Source organism: Spermophilus citellus (genome assembly GCF_964194105.1).
Source record: "Spermophilus citellus genome assembly, chromosome: 14".
NCBI lineage: Eukaryota > Metazoa > Chordata > Mammalia > Rodentia > Sciuridae > Spermophilus > Spermophilus citellus.
Window position 1 is genome coordinate 33,992,846 of NC_138194.1, and position 19,663 is coordinate 34,012,508.

At 35.5% G+C, this 19,663-nt stretch overlaps 1 protein-coding gene across 13 annotated transcripts in view; it reads right to left on the minus strand.

Annotated features, from left to right (window-relative positions):
- CSPP1 (centrosome and spindle pole associated protein 1) overlaps positions 1 to 19,663 on the minus strand; it is a 152,768-nt gene that overhangs the window by 11,133 nt on the left and 121,972 nt on the right. For all 13 annotated transcript variants that reach the window (XM_081266447.1, XM_081266454.1, XM_081266444.1 and 10 more), the window contains 4 exons: positions 15,613 to 15,746; positions 12,291 to 12,431; positions 9,647 to 9,693; positions 6,931 to 6,994 (listed from right to left, as the gene is read on the minus strand). In XM_081266447.1, coding sequence (XP_081122573.1) covers positions 6,931 to 6,994; positions 9,647 to 9,693; positions 12,291 to 12,431; positions 15,613 to 15,746 — 386 coding nt within the window. The remainder of the gene's footprint in view (positions 1 to 6,930; positions 6,995 to 9,646; positions 9,694 to 12,290; positions 12,432 to 15,612; positions 15,747 to 19,663) is intronic.

Below are 19,663 nucleotides of genomic sequence, written 5' to 3' on the forward strand. Positions count from 1 at the left end.
TTCCCGTAAATTTATGGGGACGAAATGTCCTAGATCAATTAGGATTGACATTAACAAATAACATCAATCCTAACGCGCCCACTACTAGGGCTAAACAAGGCTTTAGGAAAAAAAAAAGATTAAGAGAACAAGAACAAGGTATGACAGCACCTATTCAAATAGATCAAGAAATAAATAGACATGAATTGGGTTTTCAGAAAGGGCCACTGAGACAATCAAAATTACTTGGAAATCAGAAAGACCAGTGTGGGTTCCTCAGTGGCCCCTGACTAAAGAAAAGATACAAGTAGCCCATGACTTGGTCAGACAACAATTAACGGAAGGACATATACAACCTTCCGTATCCCCCCATAATACTCCCATTTTTGTCATTAAAAAGAAATCTGGTAAATGGAGATTATTACAAGATTTAAGAGCCATTAATAATGAGATGGTTATTATGGGACCTGCTCAATCAGGGATTCCTCAATTGTCTGCTTTACCAAAAACCTGGCATGTTTTAGCTATAGATATTAAAGATTGTTTCTTTTCAATTCCAATTCATCCCGAGGATAGTCCACATTTTGCATTTACTATCCCTGCACTGAATCATGAAGGTCCTGATCAGAGATATGAATGGAAAGTACTCCCTCAAGGGATGGCTAACAGCCCAACTATGTGTCAAATTTATGTTAATAAAGCAATCCAGCCACTTAGAAACCAAAATCCTGAACTACAAATATTTCACTATATAGATGATGTGTTATTGGCACATAAAGATAAAAACACATTACTAGAATGTTATGCCACACTTACAAACTTATTGAAAAATTATAATCTAGAGATAGCAATAGATAAAGTACAATTAAATCTTCCAATTAATTATTTAGGAGTTCTATTATCCTCAACCATGGTCCGCCCACCAAAAATTCAAATACGAGTAGATCAACTCAAATCACTTAATGACTTTCAAAAGTTATTGGGAGACATAAATTGGATAAGGCCTTATCTAGGCATACCAACAGGAGAATTAGGACCTTTATTTGATATTCTAAAAGGTCCATCAGATCCAAATTCACCCCGCATGTTAACGCCTGAAGCAAGAAAAACATTAAAAATCATTGAAACGTATATGGAAAATATGCATTTGGATAGAATTGATATAAGTTTGCCTTTATTATTTATTGTACTACCAACAAAAAATATTCCTACAGGAGTATTTTGGCAGAAAGGTCCATTATTGTGGATACATTTATCTTATTCTCCTAACACTATTCTTACTAGATATCCTGAGGCTGTAGGACAATTAATACTCAAAGGAATAAAAGCAGCTAAGGGAGTATTTGGGATTTCTCCCAATAAAATTATCACTCCATATACTATGGATCAAATTGATGAGTTAACTAATGAGTTAAATACTTGGGCAATAATCATGTGTAAAACTAGTGTTTCATTTGATAATCACTTACCATCTAATCCTTTGTTGTCTTTTTGGTCTAAGCATCCTGTAGTTTTTCCAAAAATGACAAGAAAAACCCCTATCATAAATGCTCCAAATATATTCACTGATGGGTCAAACAATGGTACAGCAGCAGTAGTTACTCCTGATCAAACTTTTACATTTTTAGTTCCCAAACAATCAGCTCAAAAGGTAGAGCTTAATGCAGTATTACAAGCTTTTATGATGTTTAAAGATTCTGTATTTAATTTATTTTCTGATAATCAGTATGTAGTTAATGCTATAATATCCCTTGAAGATGCTGGTAGGATTTCACCTTCTTCTACTGTTTTCTCTTTGTTTTCTGCTATACAAAGTCTAATCTGGGACCGAAAAGATCCATTCTTTATAGGTCATATCAGGGCACATACAGGATTGCCTGGAGCCCTTAGTATGGGCAATGAACTAACAGATAAATCTACACATGACATACATATTTTCTCCACAATAGAAAAAGCTATAAATTTTCATAAAAGGTTCCATGTCAATGCTAATACTTTACAAAAACGTTTTAAAATAACTAAAGAACAAGCCAGACATATAATAAAACAATGTCAAAATTGTGTGACATTTTTACCACAAGTTAATCTTGGAGTCAATCCTAGAGGACTGATACCTAACCATATTTGGCAGATGGACGTCACACACTTGCCAGAATTTGGAAAATTAAAATATTTACATGTTACAGTTGATACCTCTTCCGGATTTTTGATGGGCTCCCTTCATGCCGGAGAAAAAACTAAAGATGTTATAGCTCATTGCTTACAAAATTTTGCCACTGTGGGTGTTCCAAAACAATTAAAAACGGACAACGGTCCTGGTTATACTTCCTCCTCTTTTAAACAATTTTGCTCATCATTTGGTATTACTCACATAACAGGAATTCCATATAATCCACAAAGACAAGGCATAATTGAAAGAGCTCATCAAACTATTAAAATGTACTTATTAAAACAAAAGGAGGGAATTGGAAAGGGGTATATATCCCCCAAAGATAAACTTAAAATAACCCTTTTTACTCTAAACTTTTTAAATTTAGATTCATCGGGACTTAATGCTGCGGAAAGACACTTGTACCCCAAAAATGTACATAAGCCTAAGGTACTTTGGAAAGATATTCTAACAGGACAATGGAAAGGCCCGGATCCAGTAATAGTCTGGAATCGGGGCGCTGTCTGTGTTTTCCCACAGGATGAACAGCAACCGATTTGGATTCCAGAGAGATTAACTAAAACAATTTCTACAGAAAAAGAAGATGATTTGACTCAAATCCATAACAGCTGACATCCAGAGCTCCAGCTTGGCTATTCTTACATCTGCGACAGTGATTAACCAAGGTGGTTTTTTTTTTTTTCAATATCTATTTTATTATTGCATTTTTCCCACATCATAAAGTTCTATTTTATTTTATTTTATTTATTTATTTATTTTTTGAGCTCATACAAACCTAGGTTAATGTTTTTCTGATCAGTTTTATTTTTTGACTGTGTTTTATTTTATTTATTTATTTTTTTTGACTGTGGAGTTTTTAAACATTGCAATAGAGATTTCACCTAAGTATAGTTACAAGGCCTTTATTTACTATTGTCTTATGTGTTGTATGTTGTGTGCACACTTCTGTTTTGTGTTGTATGTCTGTATGTGTGTATGTCCATATTTCTTATATGAGGAGCGCTCATGAAAAAATGGATCCGAATTTTTTCTTTATTCACGTGATTTATATGGTTTAATTTAAATTAGGTAAACAGCTGTTAAGGATTGTTTTTAAAGGAGTTTAACAGATCTGTTTGTTTACTTTCACCTTTCCGTTTCATTATATTTAATAATTCTGTTCAGGATAATGTCTCTTTAGCATCATTGCCAGAATTTCCATCTCCATCCCAATTCCGGTGAAGACTGAGATAAAACCAAACTACAGCTTCTATGATAGCTATCACAGTAAACTGTATAAACTGATGCATCAATGAATATAACTCAACAAGTAATGCTCAATCAAGGACTTAATTTACTTTGGGAGGAAATAGACATATTGATAGACTCCTCCAATTTGAACTGCTTACAGAACTTGCCTGGACTATATATCAGTTGCATACATTGTGAAATATCATCTGGTGCACCTAATTGTGGTACTGCTGGCATATCTTTGCTGATGGTGTCACCAGTGATGCAATTTCCTTGCCAGCTCACCCCATGTTTATTGTGGTAATACTGGCATATCTTTGCTGATGGTGTCACCAGTGACGCAATTTTTCCATAGGAGCCATCAATTGGCTTGGTGTCGTGGCATTTCTGTATCCTCCTCCCTTCTACTAGTGATGGTCTAAAATTTGGGGGCCAACAAAGGTGAGGCAAAGAACCTCACCCCCCCACTGGCACCAAGACAAATTTGGGGGCCAACAGAGGTGAGGCAAGAACCTCACCCCGCCACTGGTGCATAGGCCTATCCACAAGCATGGCTGAATGCTGGACCGGTAGTCAGTGACGGGTTGCTCTGATTACAGTGGATTCAACCTAAGACAGGAAGCTGACGCCTAAAGGTCAGTTCTCCCATGACGGGTAAGAACCATATGTTAAATTGGACAACCTACCAGGCACGGTCCCTAGCCACATTGCTTATTGCTTAATTAAACAGAAGGGGGCAAATGCTAGGAGCCACAAGCAAATATACGATGTATGGCACCTTTGGTTGTAAAGTGACATGACGCCAGCTAGCCACTGAGATGATTATGTTAAGATTTACATTCTTATGGAAATTGGACTCCCGCTGTTTACCTTGGCCTGCTACCGGACTCATGTTACGGACTCATGTTACCAGACTCTTGGAGAGTTCCCATTGGTTGGGGAAGGATAGTAGGAGGAAATTCCGGGGGAGGTGCGGGGGACCCCGGGTGCCGGGAGACGCGCGGTTCCGGTGGACGCCCGCGTGGGAGGACCGGGTTTGGCTTGCCGGCGGCGGTTTTTTCGAAATAAAGTTTTGTTCCTGCTTGAGTGGCTCGTGATTCTGTGCCCAGCCAAGACTGCAGCACATTGAGATTTTGTTCTTTTGACCTATGTTTCTTTTGACCCATGTGGGGTTTAATCTGCAAATATTTAGGGATTTTCCAGCTATCTTTCTATTATTAATTTCTGGTTTTTTCCCATTATCATAATGGACATTGGATGATTTCTCTCCTTTTAAATTAGGTGTGCTTTATGGCCTAAAATGTGTTTTTTGTTGTTTGGTTTGTTTTTTTTCTACTTTAATCCCACAAACTTTATAAGAACAAGAAAATATATCCTGATGGGGAGAAAAGAAAAAAAATTAAATTTCCAACCTTAAACCTCAATTATGCAAATGTCAGAGAAAAACTGTAGTTTTCCCAAGTAAAAAAACAAAGAGCCCCGCTATAAAGAATTCCTTCTAAAATTCTTAAGGATCCAGGCTTCATAGACTAATGATGTCATTACACAAACATACATTAACCAGGGTCAAAATCAAAAGCTTTTGGTATAGTTACAATTTTGTTACAGTCTTGCCCCAAAAGATGGAGGTTAAAATACCAGAATGAAAGTAATAACTCTTTCTAAACACCACCCCATAACAACCAAGCTCTGTTCTTAACGATTGAACCAGGGGATAATGTGAACACAGTCCCCCACTACCATAAATTATGCAGTCGAGTTTCCCACATTTGGGGAAATTGCAGAGGTCAGCACATCTAGAGTGCTTAATTAAAAATAAAAAAATCCAAACAATTAAATGTAGTCTTATTTTGGTGAATATACCATGTGTGCCCAAGAAGAATATTTGTTCTGTTGCTGAATGAAGTGGTCTACAGATGTCCATTATAATCCAGTTGATTAATGGTACTGTTGGGTTCAACTATGTTCTTATTAGTCTTCTGCATACTGGATCTGTCCATTTCTGATAGAGGGACATTCCCAAACACAATAGTAGATTCATCTATTTCTTTCTAAAATTCTATGAGTTTCTGGCTCATATACTTTGACATAAATGTGAAAGCTAAAACTGTAACTCTTAGAAGAAAACCTAAGGAGGTAAATTTCGTGACACTGGATTTAGTAGTAGCTTCTTGGATACGACACCAAAAGCATGGGCAAAAGGTAACATTAATTAAGATAAAAAACTTCCATGCAAAGGACACAATCTATAAATTGAAAAGGACAAACCCCTATTGGAGAAAACATTTGCAAATAGTATATTTGATAAGGGGTTAATATGTGAAATATATACTAACGTATTCCTATAACTCAACAATTTAAAACATGATTTTTTAAAATGGCAAAGGACTTGAAAAGCTACTTTTGCAAAGAAGATATATGAATTGCAGATAAGCACGTAAAAAGGTGTTTAACCTCTCTGATCATTACAGAAATGCAAATCAAAACCACAATAGGGTTTTACCTGTAAGGACAGTTACTATCAAAAAAAAAGAAAAGAAAAGTTAACAGGGTTAGGATTGTAACTCAGTGGTACAGCAATTGCCTAGCATGTGTAAGGCACTGGGTTCAATTCTCCACCACTGACTAAAAAAATATTTTAAAAATATTTTTAGTTGTTTGCAAAGATATGAAAAAATTAGAATTCTTGTGCATTGTTGGTGAGAATGTAAAATAGAGCACCTGCTGTGTAACTGGAAGATAATTCTTCAAACAATAAAACAATTACCATATGATTAAGCAATTCCAACTCTCTGTAAATACATGAAAGACTTGAAAGCAGTGACTCCCATAGATCCCTAATACACCCACTTTTATAACAGCCTTACTTACAATAGCCAAAAGGTAGAAGCAACTCAAGTGCCTATTGACAGATGAATGGATAAACAAAATTTGGTACAGTGGTTTCAGCCTTTTTTACAAAAGGGAGAGGGAGAATGTGAAACATGCTAGGATGTGAGTGAACCTTGAGGACACTATATTAAGTGAAATAAGTCAGTCACAAAAGGACAGATTATTGTACAGATCCACTTGCATGTTTCATGGTGAATATATGAATGTGTACATTATGTAAATTGTTGCAGTTTGCTTTTTTGCTCAGCATATTTCCCAAAAGAGTCATCCAAGTTACTGAGTTATTTCAACAAGTGGTTCCTTTTTATTGCAAAGCTGTGCTGAAGGTAGGGATGTTATTAGAGTTTGCTTAGCCTTTCACCTGTTGAAGGACATCTACACTGATTCCAGTTTTTTACTGTTATAAATAAAGCTGTTATGAACATTTATGTACAGGTTTTTGTGTAGACTTTTTAAGTTCATTTTAGTAATTCTGATTTTGAAAATCTTATAAAAGACATATTTAATGATTATTCATTAAAAGAGAAAATAGAATATTACTTTTTAAATCATCTTGTACAACCTAGCACTAGTTATAAAGAAAAGCACTTAAAAGAAATATAAATATTGTTTAATAATTAAATGAGATAGCATTAATGAATTAAAATAAATATACTCACCAATAAAAGCACTATCAGATTCCAATAATGAATTTTTCAAAAAATCATCAGTGTCATCTCTGAGCTAAAAGAAACATCATATATTAATAATTTTTTATTAGTCCTGTGTGGGAAAACAACAAATCTGTACTAACAGCCAGCAAAACTGTGCCCCCAAAGAGTATGGGGAGAGAGGTAGGACTGACATTCCAGTGCCCAGAAAATTCTGGAAAGCACATACAACCCCCACCAAGATAGTGAAGGCAACAGTCTGACTTTATCATTCCAGGATTGAGATTTTTGTCAGGCAGACTTTTACTCTTTAATTCCACTCCTCACTGCCCTCTTATGGTTGAAGCCAAAAAAAAGGATAGCATTACTGTCGAAAATATAAAAGTAATAAATCCAATTAAGTATTAAAAGTTTAAAAACCATTGCTGAGATTCAGTCATCCTTTCAATAAATCTGTGTATAATATACATACAAGTTCCTAGATACAAAGGTGAATTAAGAGCTTCTGCTCCAGAGTAGATGGGGATCATAGTCCCATGGCAAGGAGAAAGGCATGCCCTCAGATAATGATGAACATATGCAATAACAACTGTCATGATGATCACAGTACAGTTATGATGGGACACAAGAGCAAGGAAAAAATAATGCTACTACTGGGTTAGCATTATAATTAGCTCCCAAATGAGAGGTAACAAATTTATAAGTAGAGAAGTTTACAGTAAAGAATAATGCCATTTTTATATCAAAAGGAACTTAAAATCATTGAACAAGACTTCTCTGCACCACCTTACGTAGATTTCTTGGCTTTGCTAGAACACTTGAACACTTGAACAATAATGGCTTGCCTTTAATTTTTAAGGCAATGAATTCTACCCATGAATAGCATTCATTATAAAAAACATTCTCTTACACTGAATTCTTCCATATGCTGCATTGATATCTCCTTTTTAATTTGCTACCTAATGATTCTACTTTGTAGAAGATAATAATGATAATCATATCAGATGAATCAAAGGGTCTGAATCAGCCATTCTGAGCACTTCACACATATTGCCCAACCCTCTCTTCTGTATCACAGTCCTTCACATAAATGAAGAGTGATCAAAGTCCACCTAAGTCTTCTTTTCCATGACAATCATCTCCAGTTTCATCCTATATAATTTTTCATATAATCCAGCCCCTAGAAAGATCAGGAGTCCAAGACATTAGCTTCTGTTAACAACCACAATAAACCTGTAGGCTTATGTTGAGCAAAAACTGCTATTATTCAAAATCCCAGATATTAACTGTCATTATCTTTTCACTGAAAAATTCAACCTCCTATTAAAGTAAATCCAATTTCAGACCACTTCTACTACTCCTACCCCCAGTCTAAGCCAGTTTATCTCTTGCCTAGATTACTGCAATAATCTATCCCACTCAGCCTATTCTCAATATACAGCAGTCAGTGATCGAGTGAAAAACATGAAACTCTTGGATACCAAGACTTTGGAAACTTATTATCATCTGTGCAGGCCTGAAGGGCAAACCTCACTGCTCACCTGTGTCCCATTTGCCCCCTCACCCTTGTTTTAAGCTCTCCTACCTCCCAGCCACCTTCCTGCTCCTTACATGCACTAGATAACCCCTGTCAAGCCTCTGCCAGGAACAGTCTTCTTCCATATGTAATACCAATAGTTTCCATGGTCACTTCCCTGGTGTCCTTAATCAAAAAAACATTACCTCCTCAATGAGGTTCCCATACCCACTATATTTTAAATATTAAGTCCTCCTACCCCAGTACTCCCTAATTTCTTTCCCTGTTTATCATTTTCCCTCAGCACCATGATTTAACATAATATAGATCTATTTATTGTCTCTCTTTCCAGAATGCAAGCCTCCAGAGGGCAGGGATTTGTTTTTTCATGTTGACTCCTATACCCGACATGTGAAACAGTTTCCACAAGTATTTGCTAAATGAAAACAGTTCACCCCCTCCCCTTCATTCAGTCTTATACTAATGTCACTTCAGTATAAGAGTGAGGAGGTGACATTTTGTCACTATCTCCTTTGCCTTGCTTATTTTCTTTATAGGCCTCACCACTACTTTTATTAGTAACTCCTATTAATACTAACGTTGATGACAGAAAATGCTAACTCTGTACCCAATATAAGCCAGGCCCTACTCTAATTATCCTCACTTAATTATCACAAATAACACTTATGCTACATTTTTATTTAATAAGCAGAACTTATTTTAGGTCAAACTTGTCTCTAAGTGACTTATAAATATTAATTTAATACTTACAGCCACCCCAGAGGTGGCTGTAAGTATTAAATTAAATCTTCATTTTACAGATAAGGAAATTGAGGCATAGAGATTAAATAATATGCCAAACCACATGACCAAAAAGAGATTAATTCACACAGACTAATTCAACTCTTATTCTTAGCCATTACAATGTTTTTTCTACATATTATACTAATACTTCTCTAGATACCACTGCATTGATGAGACAAAATTTAAATTCTTCCTTAATTCACTATTTCTGAAGAATTAAAATTTGGAATACTTATCATATTCTTAAAAATTTTTACACACAAACATCTAACTCAAAAAATTAGAACTGGCTACAGGGCTGGGGATATAGCTCAGTTGATACAGTGCTTGCCTTGCATGCACTAAGGCCCTGGGTTCAATCCCCAGCACCACAAAAAAATAAAATAAATAGAACTGGCTACTTACCATTCTGTGCTCTTGTACTTTGGCACTTGGGATGGAGTTTAAGTCAGCTATAGTTGATGGAGAATAAAAACAAGATTAACCTACTTCATATACAAACAGATATGTGAAAAATTGTGGTATATATGTGTAATAAGAATTGCAATGCAAAAAAAACCCAAAGTACATGTATAGACATGAATTGGTGTGAATATACTTTATATACAAAGATATGAAAAATGGTGCTCTATAAGTATAATAAGAATTGTTATGCATCCTGCTGTCATGTATTTAAAAAATAAAAGCAATAAGAAAAATGATTAAAAGTTTAAAAAATATTTAATAAGTAAAAATAAATTTCAGAGTTATCTTTTATGACTAACACTAGAAATTACTTTTCACCTACCACACGAAGATTTTTAAAATATTACTTGTTTATTAATAAATAAAACCCAGCATTTGCTCTATTTGGATAAAATTCTCCCATTCACATTAGTAAATGTAATAAGTAAAGTCATTGTGAACTTAAAATTGATGCTTAAGAGGGAAAAAATGATCAATGCAGGGTTTCTCACCATCTTTTATCATATTTCTATAGCTTATAGAATGTTGAGTGAAACTGAACAAGGAACTGAAATAAGTTCATTCTTGGCACCTGATTCCAAGGGCCAGAATGTTGGATCAGAGATCCCAAGTCTCTACAATCTAACCAGCCTTTCTGTTTCTCCAAAACATTTTTTCCTTTTAGAAACTGCCTCTCGGAATAGAGGCTGCCAATGATAAGCATACATTCCTTCTCAAAATATTTTACAGACATCTTTGTGACTATTAATAGTTAGACCATATTCTTATGAATTACATTATCATAGTATCTGCTGAAGTCAGAGGGTATTCCTGTGGGGATGGATACCCTTGATCCCCAAATGCATCTGTATCCTCCTGGAATACTTTTGGCCTAATCAGTCTAAGTTGACAAGGTCCCACAAGATCAGACCATCATTTGAGAGTTGTAAAGAAAAACAATACTGTGGGAGGCCGACATAGCATGTGACAAGTGTTTGCTCCCCTTTTGTTCGGTGTGGCATTCTCGGTCACCCCATGATCTGGTTGCTTAGGTAACCAAAGATAGTAGCCCCGATCTTTAGGGTTGAGAAAAAGCAAATGTGTCTTTGTGCATGGGCATGCCTTCCTATATCCCCTATATTCCCATGGAACTCACCTGTTCCCTTGTGATATTTACCCTTTGCCCTGTTTGGGATAGAATGTTCCATGGAAATGCCCATTGTGTGCCCCCTTCTCTTACTCTGCCCTTGGATATGGCCTAGCTAGATATCAGTCAACCTGCTGATAGCAGACATCATGAAGCTAGACTCAGCCCCCCCGAAACCTGACCCCTTGCCTCATTTGAATGACTTCTCCTCAATAAAAGGGGACAGCACTTGTGGGCTCACTCGCTCTCTTTCTGCAGACCCTTAAGGTCAGAGGAGCCGTCACAGCACCCTCAATGAAAAAGGTATTTCTGTCTCTTGTGTGTTTATTTCACGCAGCCCAGTTCCCCGGGAGTGACCCTGAGTGTTTTAGTCGCATGCAACTCGGCACACACAATACCACAAGGACATAAAGATTGAAAGCTGCTTAATGAATTTTCTCTCCAGATGATGTACATTTGGGTCATTCCACTGTCATAGGAAAATACATGAGGTCTTTACTAAAAATTCTGAACCAGATGAAGGGAAGAGGTCCCCTATACAAAGTTTTCACCTATGATCTGGGCCCAATGAGTTACATTACTTACTCTTGTGATGCTATCTCATGAGGTCAAAAACTTCTTCAGATTGTACAAGCCAGTCAAGCGTGCCTAAGGAACGGATCTTAAATTTTCATAAAAATAACTGGTATGACCATCCCTCCGATTCTTGTTATCTGATTGCTATGTTTTTAGAACTCATTTTTATTTTGGCCACTGTCAGTAGCATGAAAGCTAACACAATGGATGAGAAACAGATCTGGGGGCCATGCAGTAATCTGGGTATCAGAATCACCCATTGATATTCTCTGAGACAACTAGCTCCACTCTGCCTTTAGGTGGCCACCACCTTCAGGCCTATCCCCAGTTACACATTCCCATGGGACCCCAGATTTCTCTTTTGCAACATCCATCACTTCAATAAAGTATAAGCTCTTTGAGAGCAGTAGCCTACTTCATTCAACACCATATTCCCTGAATATAGGTCAGTTATCTGTGCTCCTAGTAGATACACTGTAACTGTTGATTGAATGACTAAACAAAAACATAATCCAGTCTAATAATGGTTTACACACTTTATGCCATACTTCCCACACACAGTAGACACATGCTTAATAGGGCACTAATGTGTTGGCTCAGCATTCCTTCCTTTGGTTCCAGTTCCTAGTACACATGTCACCTGGAATAATCAAAGTACTCAATTCTACTGGCTAGAGTGAATGGCTGGGCCCTCTCATCCATGGATAAAGGACCCTTACCCAAGCCAATTAGAGAGTTCTGGTACAATGTGTCAAAAACACCATGTGACATGGAACTGTGTGGGGAGGGGGCTGCTGGCAATTGAAATCAATACAAGAGACATACAGCTGACAAGAAACCAATCTACCCACAGTATCTGTAATTTTAATGACTGTTTCTTACCTTCAGCACCTTCCTGCATTTTTATTCTATTCAGCCGTCTCTGCTGCTCTCTTATCAGGGCTTGCTGCTGAATCTCTAAGGTATGACGATCTCTTGGAGAATCCGGGTACAAAAGTTTCAGATCAACTCGTGTTTCTGAATCTGACACACAAAAAAATAGATTACCATAACTAAGCTAAAGCTCATTTTCAAATGACATTTTTACAGACACTAAAACCTGCACACAGGTATTTATAACAGCTTTACTTATAATTGTCAAAACATGAAAGCAACCAACATATCCTCTAGGAAGTGAATAGATATAGTATATTATTAAGTAACGGAATATTTATTCACTAATAAAAAGAAATGAGTTATTGAGCCATGAAAAGACATGGAGGTAATTTGAATGAATATTTCTAAGTGAAAGAAGCCAATCTGAGAAAATTAACGTTCAGTATGATTCCAATCATATGACAGTCTAGAAAAGGCAAAACTACGGAGACAGTAAAAGGATTAATGATTACCAGGGATTAAGGGGTTGGGAGGGTATGAATGGGTAGAGCATAGAGGATTTTTGGGGTTGTGAAGCTATTTTGTATGACACTACAATGGTGGATATACATCATTATACATTTATCCAAATTGAAAGAATATACAACATCAAGAATGAACCCTAATATAAACTATCAGCTTTAGGGTAGAAATTATGTGTCAATGTTAAGTTCACTGATCATACTTAAATGTATCACTATAGTGCAAGACTATCCAGAATAAAGAGGCTGTGCATGCGTGGGGGCACGGAGTATATGAGAACTGTCTGTACCTTCTGTTCAATATTACTGTGAACCTAAAACTGCTTTAGAAAATAAAGTTTATTGATTTTTTTGTTTTTAAAAATCCTTATAAAACTTTACTATAAGTAACAACATAAATAGTGGGACACCACCAAAATCAAAAGACATTAAGATAGCCATAAAAATTCATATTCTTTAATAAATGCCCTTTCATGGGCTTATCAACATTTAAGAAAACTCCTAAAATAAGCAGCAGCTTGTGATGATATACTCTGCATCCCTACCTGCCTCACTCTCACAAGAAGCCACCCAGACACCAGCAGGGCAACTATGTGCAGATGTATCCAAGTGGTTAGTCACATGGCTATGACTCAGGAAGCCATGAGAACACTGTAATCATGTCTGATCCCTAAAATACACTGAAAAAATGAAAACTGTTATGGGCCAATTAATATTTTATCCCTTGCAAATATCATGCAGAAAGCAAGATAAGTGCAGATGATGGGAACCTTAGGAAGGATATCATTCTACAAGAAATGATGGTCTAAAAACTTGCCTCTGTCAAAATTGCATGAGTTATCAATTGATCAGAAGCAAAATGTTAAATACTAATTTTAAATCTTGAGACTATAGATATAGTTCATACATATAAAGGATCTTGAAAATATTATTCTCTTTGACCCACTAATTACACTGTTGGGATAAAGTAATGGTTTTAAATATGTAGTTTTGTAATTAGATACTATCAAAAGCACATAATAGAGAATATGGGAAACACATATAATATCTAAGAATTGAAAAATGGTTAAGGGAGAACAAAGTGAATAGATGAAGCTCTGGACACAAATTTGAATGAGACCTTGGCTTTACCACTTTCAGACTCAGTTTCTTCTCTGCAAAAAAAAAAAAAAAAACAACACAAACAACCAAGTCATAGGCTGAATGAGAACTGGATGTGGTAACACAGGGAAATGAACGGCCCAATTCTACGATTTAAATCTTTTTCATCTCAAATCTCTTTATACTTACAAAAATTGTTATTTATGTATCATATACATACACACATACATATTTGCCATATTTAATATTAAGTAGTTTTTGTAACATAAAAATACACAAGAATACAAATGTCATCATTTATCATGTAGCTTCTGGAAAACTCATATGCACAGAATAGAGTGAAAATGGAGAGAAAAAAATGGCTTGGTTTATAATAAAAACAGCTCTGATGTCACAGGTTCCTAGGCTAAACTGTGAAACCAAATGGCTTAATACAATGCCTAGCAGACAGTAAGTAATCAATAAATGATAGCATTAAAGTAAAAAAAAAAAACTATAGCATATGTCATTGATGATATATAAGTCTACTTAAGTGAAAAGAGAAAATTATATGATCTGTTTTGGTCTTACTTTTTTTGTTTTAATTATGCTCAGAAAGACTACATCCAAAATGTTAATAGTATGGCTTAACTAAAGTGATTTCTCCCTCTTCCTATATCTCCATATGTATTTGCTATAATCAATGCATCTTCCTTTTAAAAATAAGAGCATGTACAAATATTTAGAATGAATTCCACAATGTTATGTATAATTATAATGCACTAATAATAAGAAAAATTTAAATTCTAGCTTATCTGATATTGTTGGATGACCACACATCTCATAAATTTGGCTTCTCTGCTATAACACCTGCTCTATTGAATGCTCAAAAAAAAAAAAAAAGAATAAAACTCACATACAACATAGATTTTGGCTCCTCATACAATCCTGCTTCCCTACTAATATTTTTCTCCCATTCCCCCTAAAAGGGTACATCAAATATTTTATCAACTCTTATCCCTTAAATGTCCTTGATTTCCTCCTGCCTACTCAGGGCTGCTGCTCTGTTGATGATTTCTTGCTTTTCTTGTACCCTAAGTTTTTTCTGCAAAAGCTTTTCTTACTAAATCCTACCAAGTTCTGCAGCTCGTACAGCCTTTGCTTTCTCTCCCATGGTGGTTTTAGGCCTACCGCCCGAGTCAATCCTCAAGCCAAAGTTAATCAGCTTCTAATCCCATCATTTCCCTGCTCGTAGTCAGCAATGCCTGTGATTCAACTGACAACTTGCTGACATTCTTCTCACTGGATCCCTTCCCCTTGATGATCCACTTACTCTATTCTATTTTCAGGATCCTGCATTCTCTTGCTTTTCCTCTAATTGGTCTGGCTTCTCCTCCTCAGCCTTTCTCATTAACTCATCTTCAGCTATCCATCCTCCACTAAATGCCAAGTTCCATTCTTCATACTAGTCTATATAATCTCCCCCATACACTGAGGCTTTTACAGTGATACACTCTCCAAAAGAAAATGTTTAGCCAAATTGAAGTTTCATCTACCACACTGGTAAATTGAAGACCTAGAGTATATCTAAATTTTATTAATCATAATTTAAAACATGCATTATAAGTGATATTTTACCTAAAAACACAGAGTACAAACATCTTTAAAGATTCCTGAATATGGTAGAATACTCTTGCTGTATCTTTAAAGGAATAATAGGTACTTACCTCTATCTTTCAGCTCATTAAAATCATGAATATTCTGAAAAGTGGCAGCATCTAAGCCCTTAGGTGACTGTCTTCTGACAGGAGCTTGTACCCGATGTCTAGCCATATCAAATATATCCATGGGATTCCTTTTCCTGCAGACAAATGACAAAATATGATAAATGTATTTTATTGGAAGAAAAACTAAATTCACTATAAAATAAATTTGGCATCTTTCACCACAGTATATTGTTCAGGAGCCGCCCTGGACAGGAGCTATGTATACACCTTTAAGTCCTGAGTAAAGAGGTCCTGGACTGGCACTGCATCCTGCAGTGTAAGTGGACTTTACCTCTACTCAGATAAGAAAGGTGTAGCTCTGTGAGTGGGCGTCACCTGATGAGTTGGATTACACCCACCTGTTTGTTGTGATCCTACCCTTCTGCCCTTTTTTGAATAGAATGTTCCATGGATTAGCTCCCTCCAGAAATAAAAGCTGAGCCTCAGACCATTCCCCCTCTCTCACCAGCCTCCCGTTTTTTTCTCTTGCCCCGCTTTGTGGGAGCTTGAGGCTGAGAGATGGGGAAGCCATCCTGACGCCCAGAAAAGGTATTCCGTGTCTGCATGGTCATTTTGTGTCGCCCCAAATATGACCTCGGTTCAGTAGCCCACACTGGATGGGGGCTACAGTATATTATAAAAATTAACAGCTCTGTTATTTCAATTCTTATATTTTTAAAAAAAATAGGGCATATAAGGTCATTATAATCTTTCAAAATGCTCACATTCAAATTTAGAAGAGTGGAATGATTCAGCTTTGCCTTAAATGTTCGTGAGACCACAATATTTGAGGTCAGAGACATAGATTCAAAGACCAGCTCTTCTACTTATTGGCAGTTTGACCTTAATTTCATTATCTTTAAAACAAAGGTAATATGTATCCAATATAATCATGTTATCAGCAGAAGAATTAAGAGATATCATGTAAAGTACCTAGCATAGTACCTGGCTTATAAATATAACCTCAGCCCAAAGTAAAAATTTCACAAAGAACTATAATATTAATGTGCTGCTCAATATAAAGACTATTGTGCAAAGTCCCCAACATTGATTTTTAGTTGTAGATGGATGGGCGCAATACCTTTATTTATTTTTACGTGGTGCTGAGGATCAAATCCAGTGCCTCATATGTGTGAGGCAAGCGCTCATACCACTGAGCCACAACCCCAGCCCTCCAACTCTGATTTTATGCAATGTTACCAGGGAACTTAATATTTAAATTAGTCAATTAATATTCTATTCCTGTGGTACCTAGGAAATTAATAATAAGCAGAAACCTTAGGAAGAACTTTTCTGTGGCTGGGGTTGTTGTGGGTCAGTGATACAGCACTTGCCTAGCATGTATGAGGCACCACATAAAAATAAATAAATGATAAAACAAACAAACAAAATAAAGGTATTTAAAAAATACCATTTTTTAAAAAAAAATAAGTTTTCTGCTATAGCTTTGGGGAGTTAGGATAAGAAAGGATAGGGATGAGGAATGGTAAGTTTAGTTCAAAAAATAAAAAACCAAATATTTACTGCTGCTTCCCTCAGCACTAGGTAGGTACTCTTTTTGAAAATGCAGCACCAAGCTACAGACATAATATAAGGCTTAGTTAAACTCTGTTCTTCATTTCTTTATCATTAAATCTTTCCTGAGCCCCTAGATAGGAATATCTGGATTCTTCATAGCAGTGATCCTACTCATAGAGTTTCCTTTCTGGCATTTCCTAGGTCCATAAAATAACCCCATCAAGGCTGACACAGGCCTCTAATACTCACATAGGGTGACAGGAACTCTATGGAGATTCAGTAAAATAAATATCCAAAATTGGATGCCTAATTTCCATAAAGCTAAGAGTTAAATAGGCTGATAAGTTATGAATTAGGTTTTAAATCATATTTGCATGTGAGCTACATCAGATCTGTTTTGTGCCAGGCACAAAATAGAGCTTGATAATTATGAATTAATTAAAAAGAGATTTATTTTTGTGAAGATATTTATGAAATTAAAGAACCAACCTTAAGGTGACTCTAAATGTGATACATAATAAAATTATACCAAAGTAAATGTATTTAACCAGCTCTTATTTAAAAGATAAAAATTCTATTTTTTTTTAAATTTAGGACTGAGATCACAAAGTACTTTCAAAAACATACATTTATTTATTCTTCACTAGAAACTCACAGGGTAAAAATAATAATGTATAATTTTCAAAAGAGAAAACTGAAAGTCTGCCTCATTCTCTTTCTTGAATCACAGTGGTTTTCCAGAAGAGAGCAGACTTCAATTTATTAATAAAAATGAATAAAATGTCAATAATTAACTATACTGAATTAAATGCAGATGTTTTGAAGATGAAAAATGTTGCCATAGTTAAGACATTTATCACATCAAAAAATAAAAATGCAAAGCATGACTGAGTAAGTTAACATGCTATATTAAAATCACACCACATACCAGATTAGACTCAGACATCAGTATGTACTTCATATACAAAGAGAGAATCAGGAACAGTTCAAGATAAGTTTATGACTAAGTATACATATCATCTAGCTCTGTTCACTAAGAGGGCTTAGAAGCAATGGCACCTTATTAACAAGCACACCCAGGGACCAGAGGTTTGTTTCTAAATACTATTCTCCCAAAACAACTAGAGCTTCTTGGAGAAATGGCTGATTTTAGAACTGGGGCAGGGAAAACAGAAGATGATTCAGGAGTATCTTGAAGTACCAGAAAGAAACAAAGTATCACAAACAAAAGGATGGCCAGGCATGGTTACACACAACCCTGGTACAAAAAAGAAAAAAAAAAAAGGATGGGGACGAGTCAAAGATAAAAGAGACATAGGAGCCAATCTAAAAGAGTTTCCAATAGCCAAAGCTGGAATAATAGGAGCAACAAAATAAATAATGTAATATTGGATTATACCCCAAAGTACAAAATAAATATATATGAGACAACAGAGATATAAGTAATTGAATAACTAAATAATGAAAAAAAGAGAAATATTTCTTACTGAAGAATTTTAAATAAGATATGTGGATAACTCCCTTCTATTAGATAGAGCTTAACTCTTCCCCCTCTTCATAACCTTCCAGTGGAGAAACCTGGAAAACACTACCTTAATGATGGTTAATATTAGCATGGATGGCATGTGATATCATGGTCCACTCTTAGGATTTAATGGGAAAATAGGACTTCACTCATTATAATCATCAGAAAACATCAGACAAATCCAGACTGGTTCCCTGACCAATACTTCTATAGACTTTCAAAGTCATGAAAACCAGACTGAGAAATTGTCCCAGGCCAGAGGAGACTGAAAGACCTGACAACTAAATGTGATGCAGAACCTTCTACTGGACCCTGGAACAGAAGAAGGACATTAATGGGGAAATAGGAGAAATCCAAAAATTTCATTAGCAGTAACATTTCAATGTCACCTTCTTAGTTGTGACAAATGCACCCTGGTAATATAAGATGTCAACAACAGGGAAAGCTGGATGAAGGGTGTACAAAAACTGTACTGTGTTTACAACTTTTCTATAACCTTAAATTATTCCAAAATACAAAGTTTACTTAAAAAAAAAGAGTAATAAATTACCCACTATGTTGACTTCAGAACCTATTAAAATATTACAACTTACAATTTGAAGAACACTGCTTTGAAAATTTATAACTCCTTCTGGTAAAAATGCTCAGAGATGTTTGGAAACCTTTTTGTGATTTTACTAGAACATAAGTATTCCAGAAAGCATTACATTATTGAAGGAAGATGTAAAACACAGTTCTAAAATGGTACTTTATAAAACCAGAGACATGAAAAATTGTGTTCTATATGTGTATTATGAATTGTAATGCATTCTTCTGTCATATATAACAAGTTAGAATAAAAAATAAATTTAAAAAATATAAAAAAATACAATGGGATTTTCAGTGATTATTCCAATTCTGAAATTTTCTACTCCAATATCAGTATTCCCTTAAGGACTAAATTTCTACACCTAGTTTCGCATAAGACTA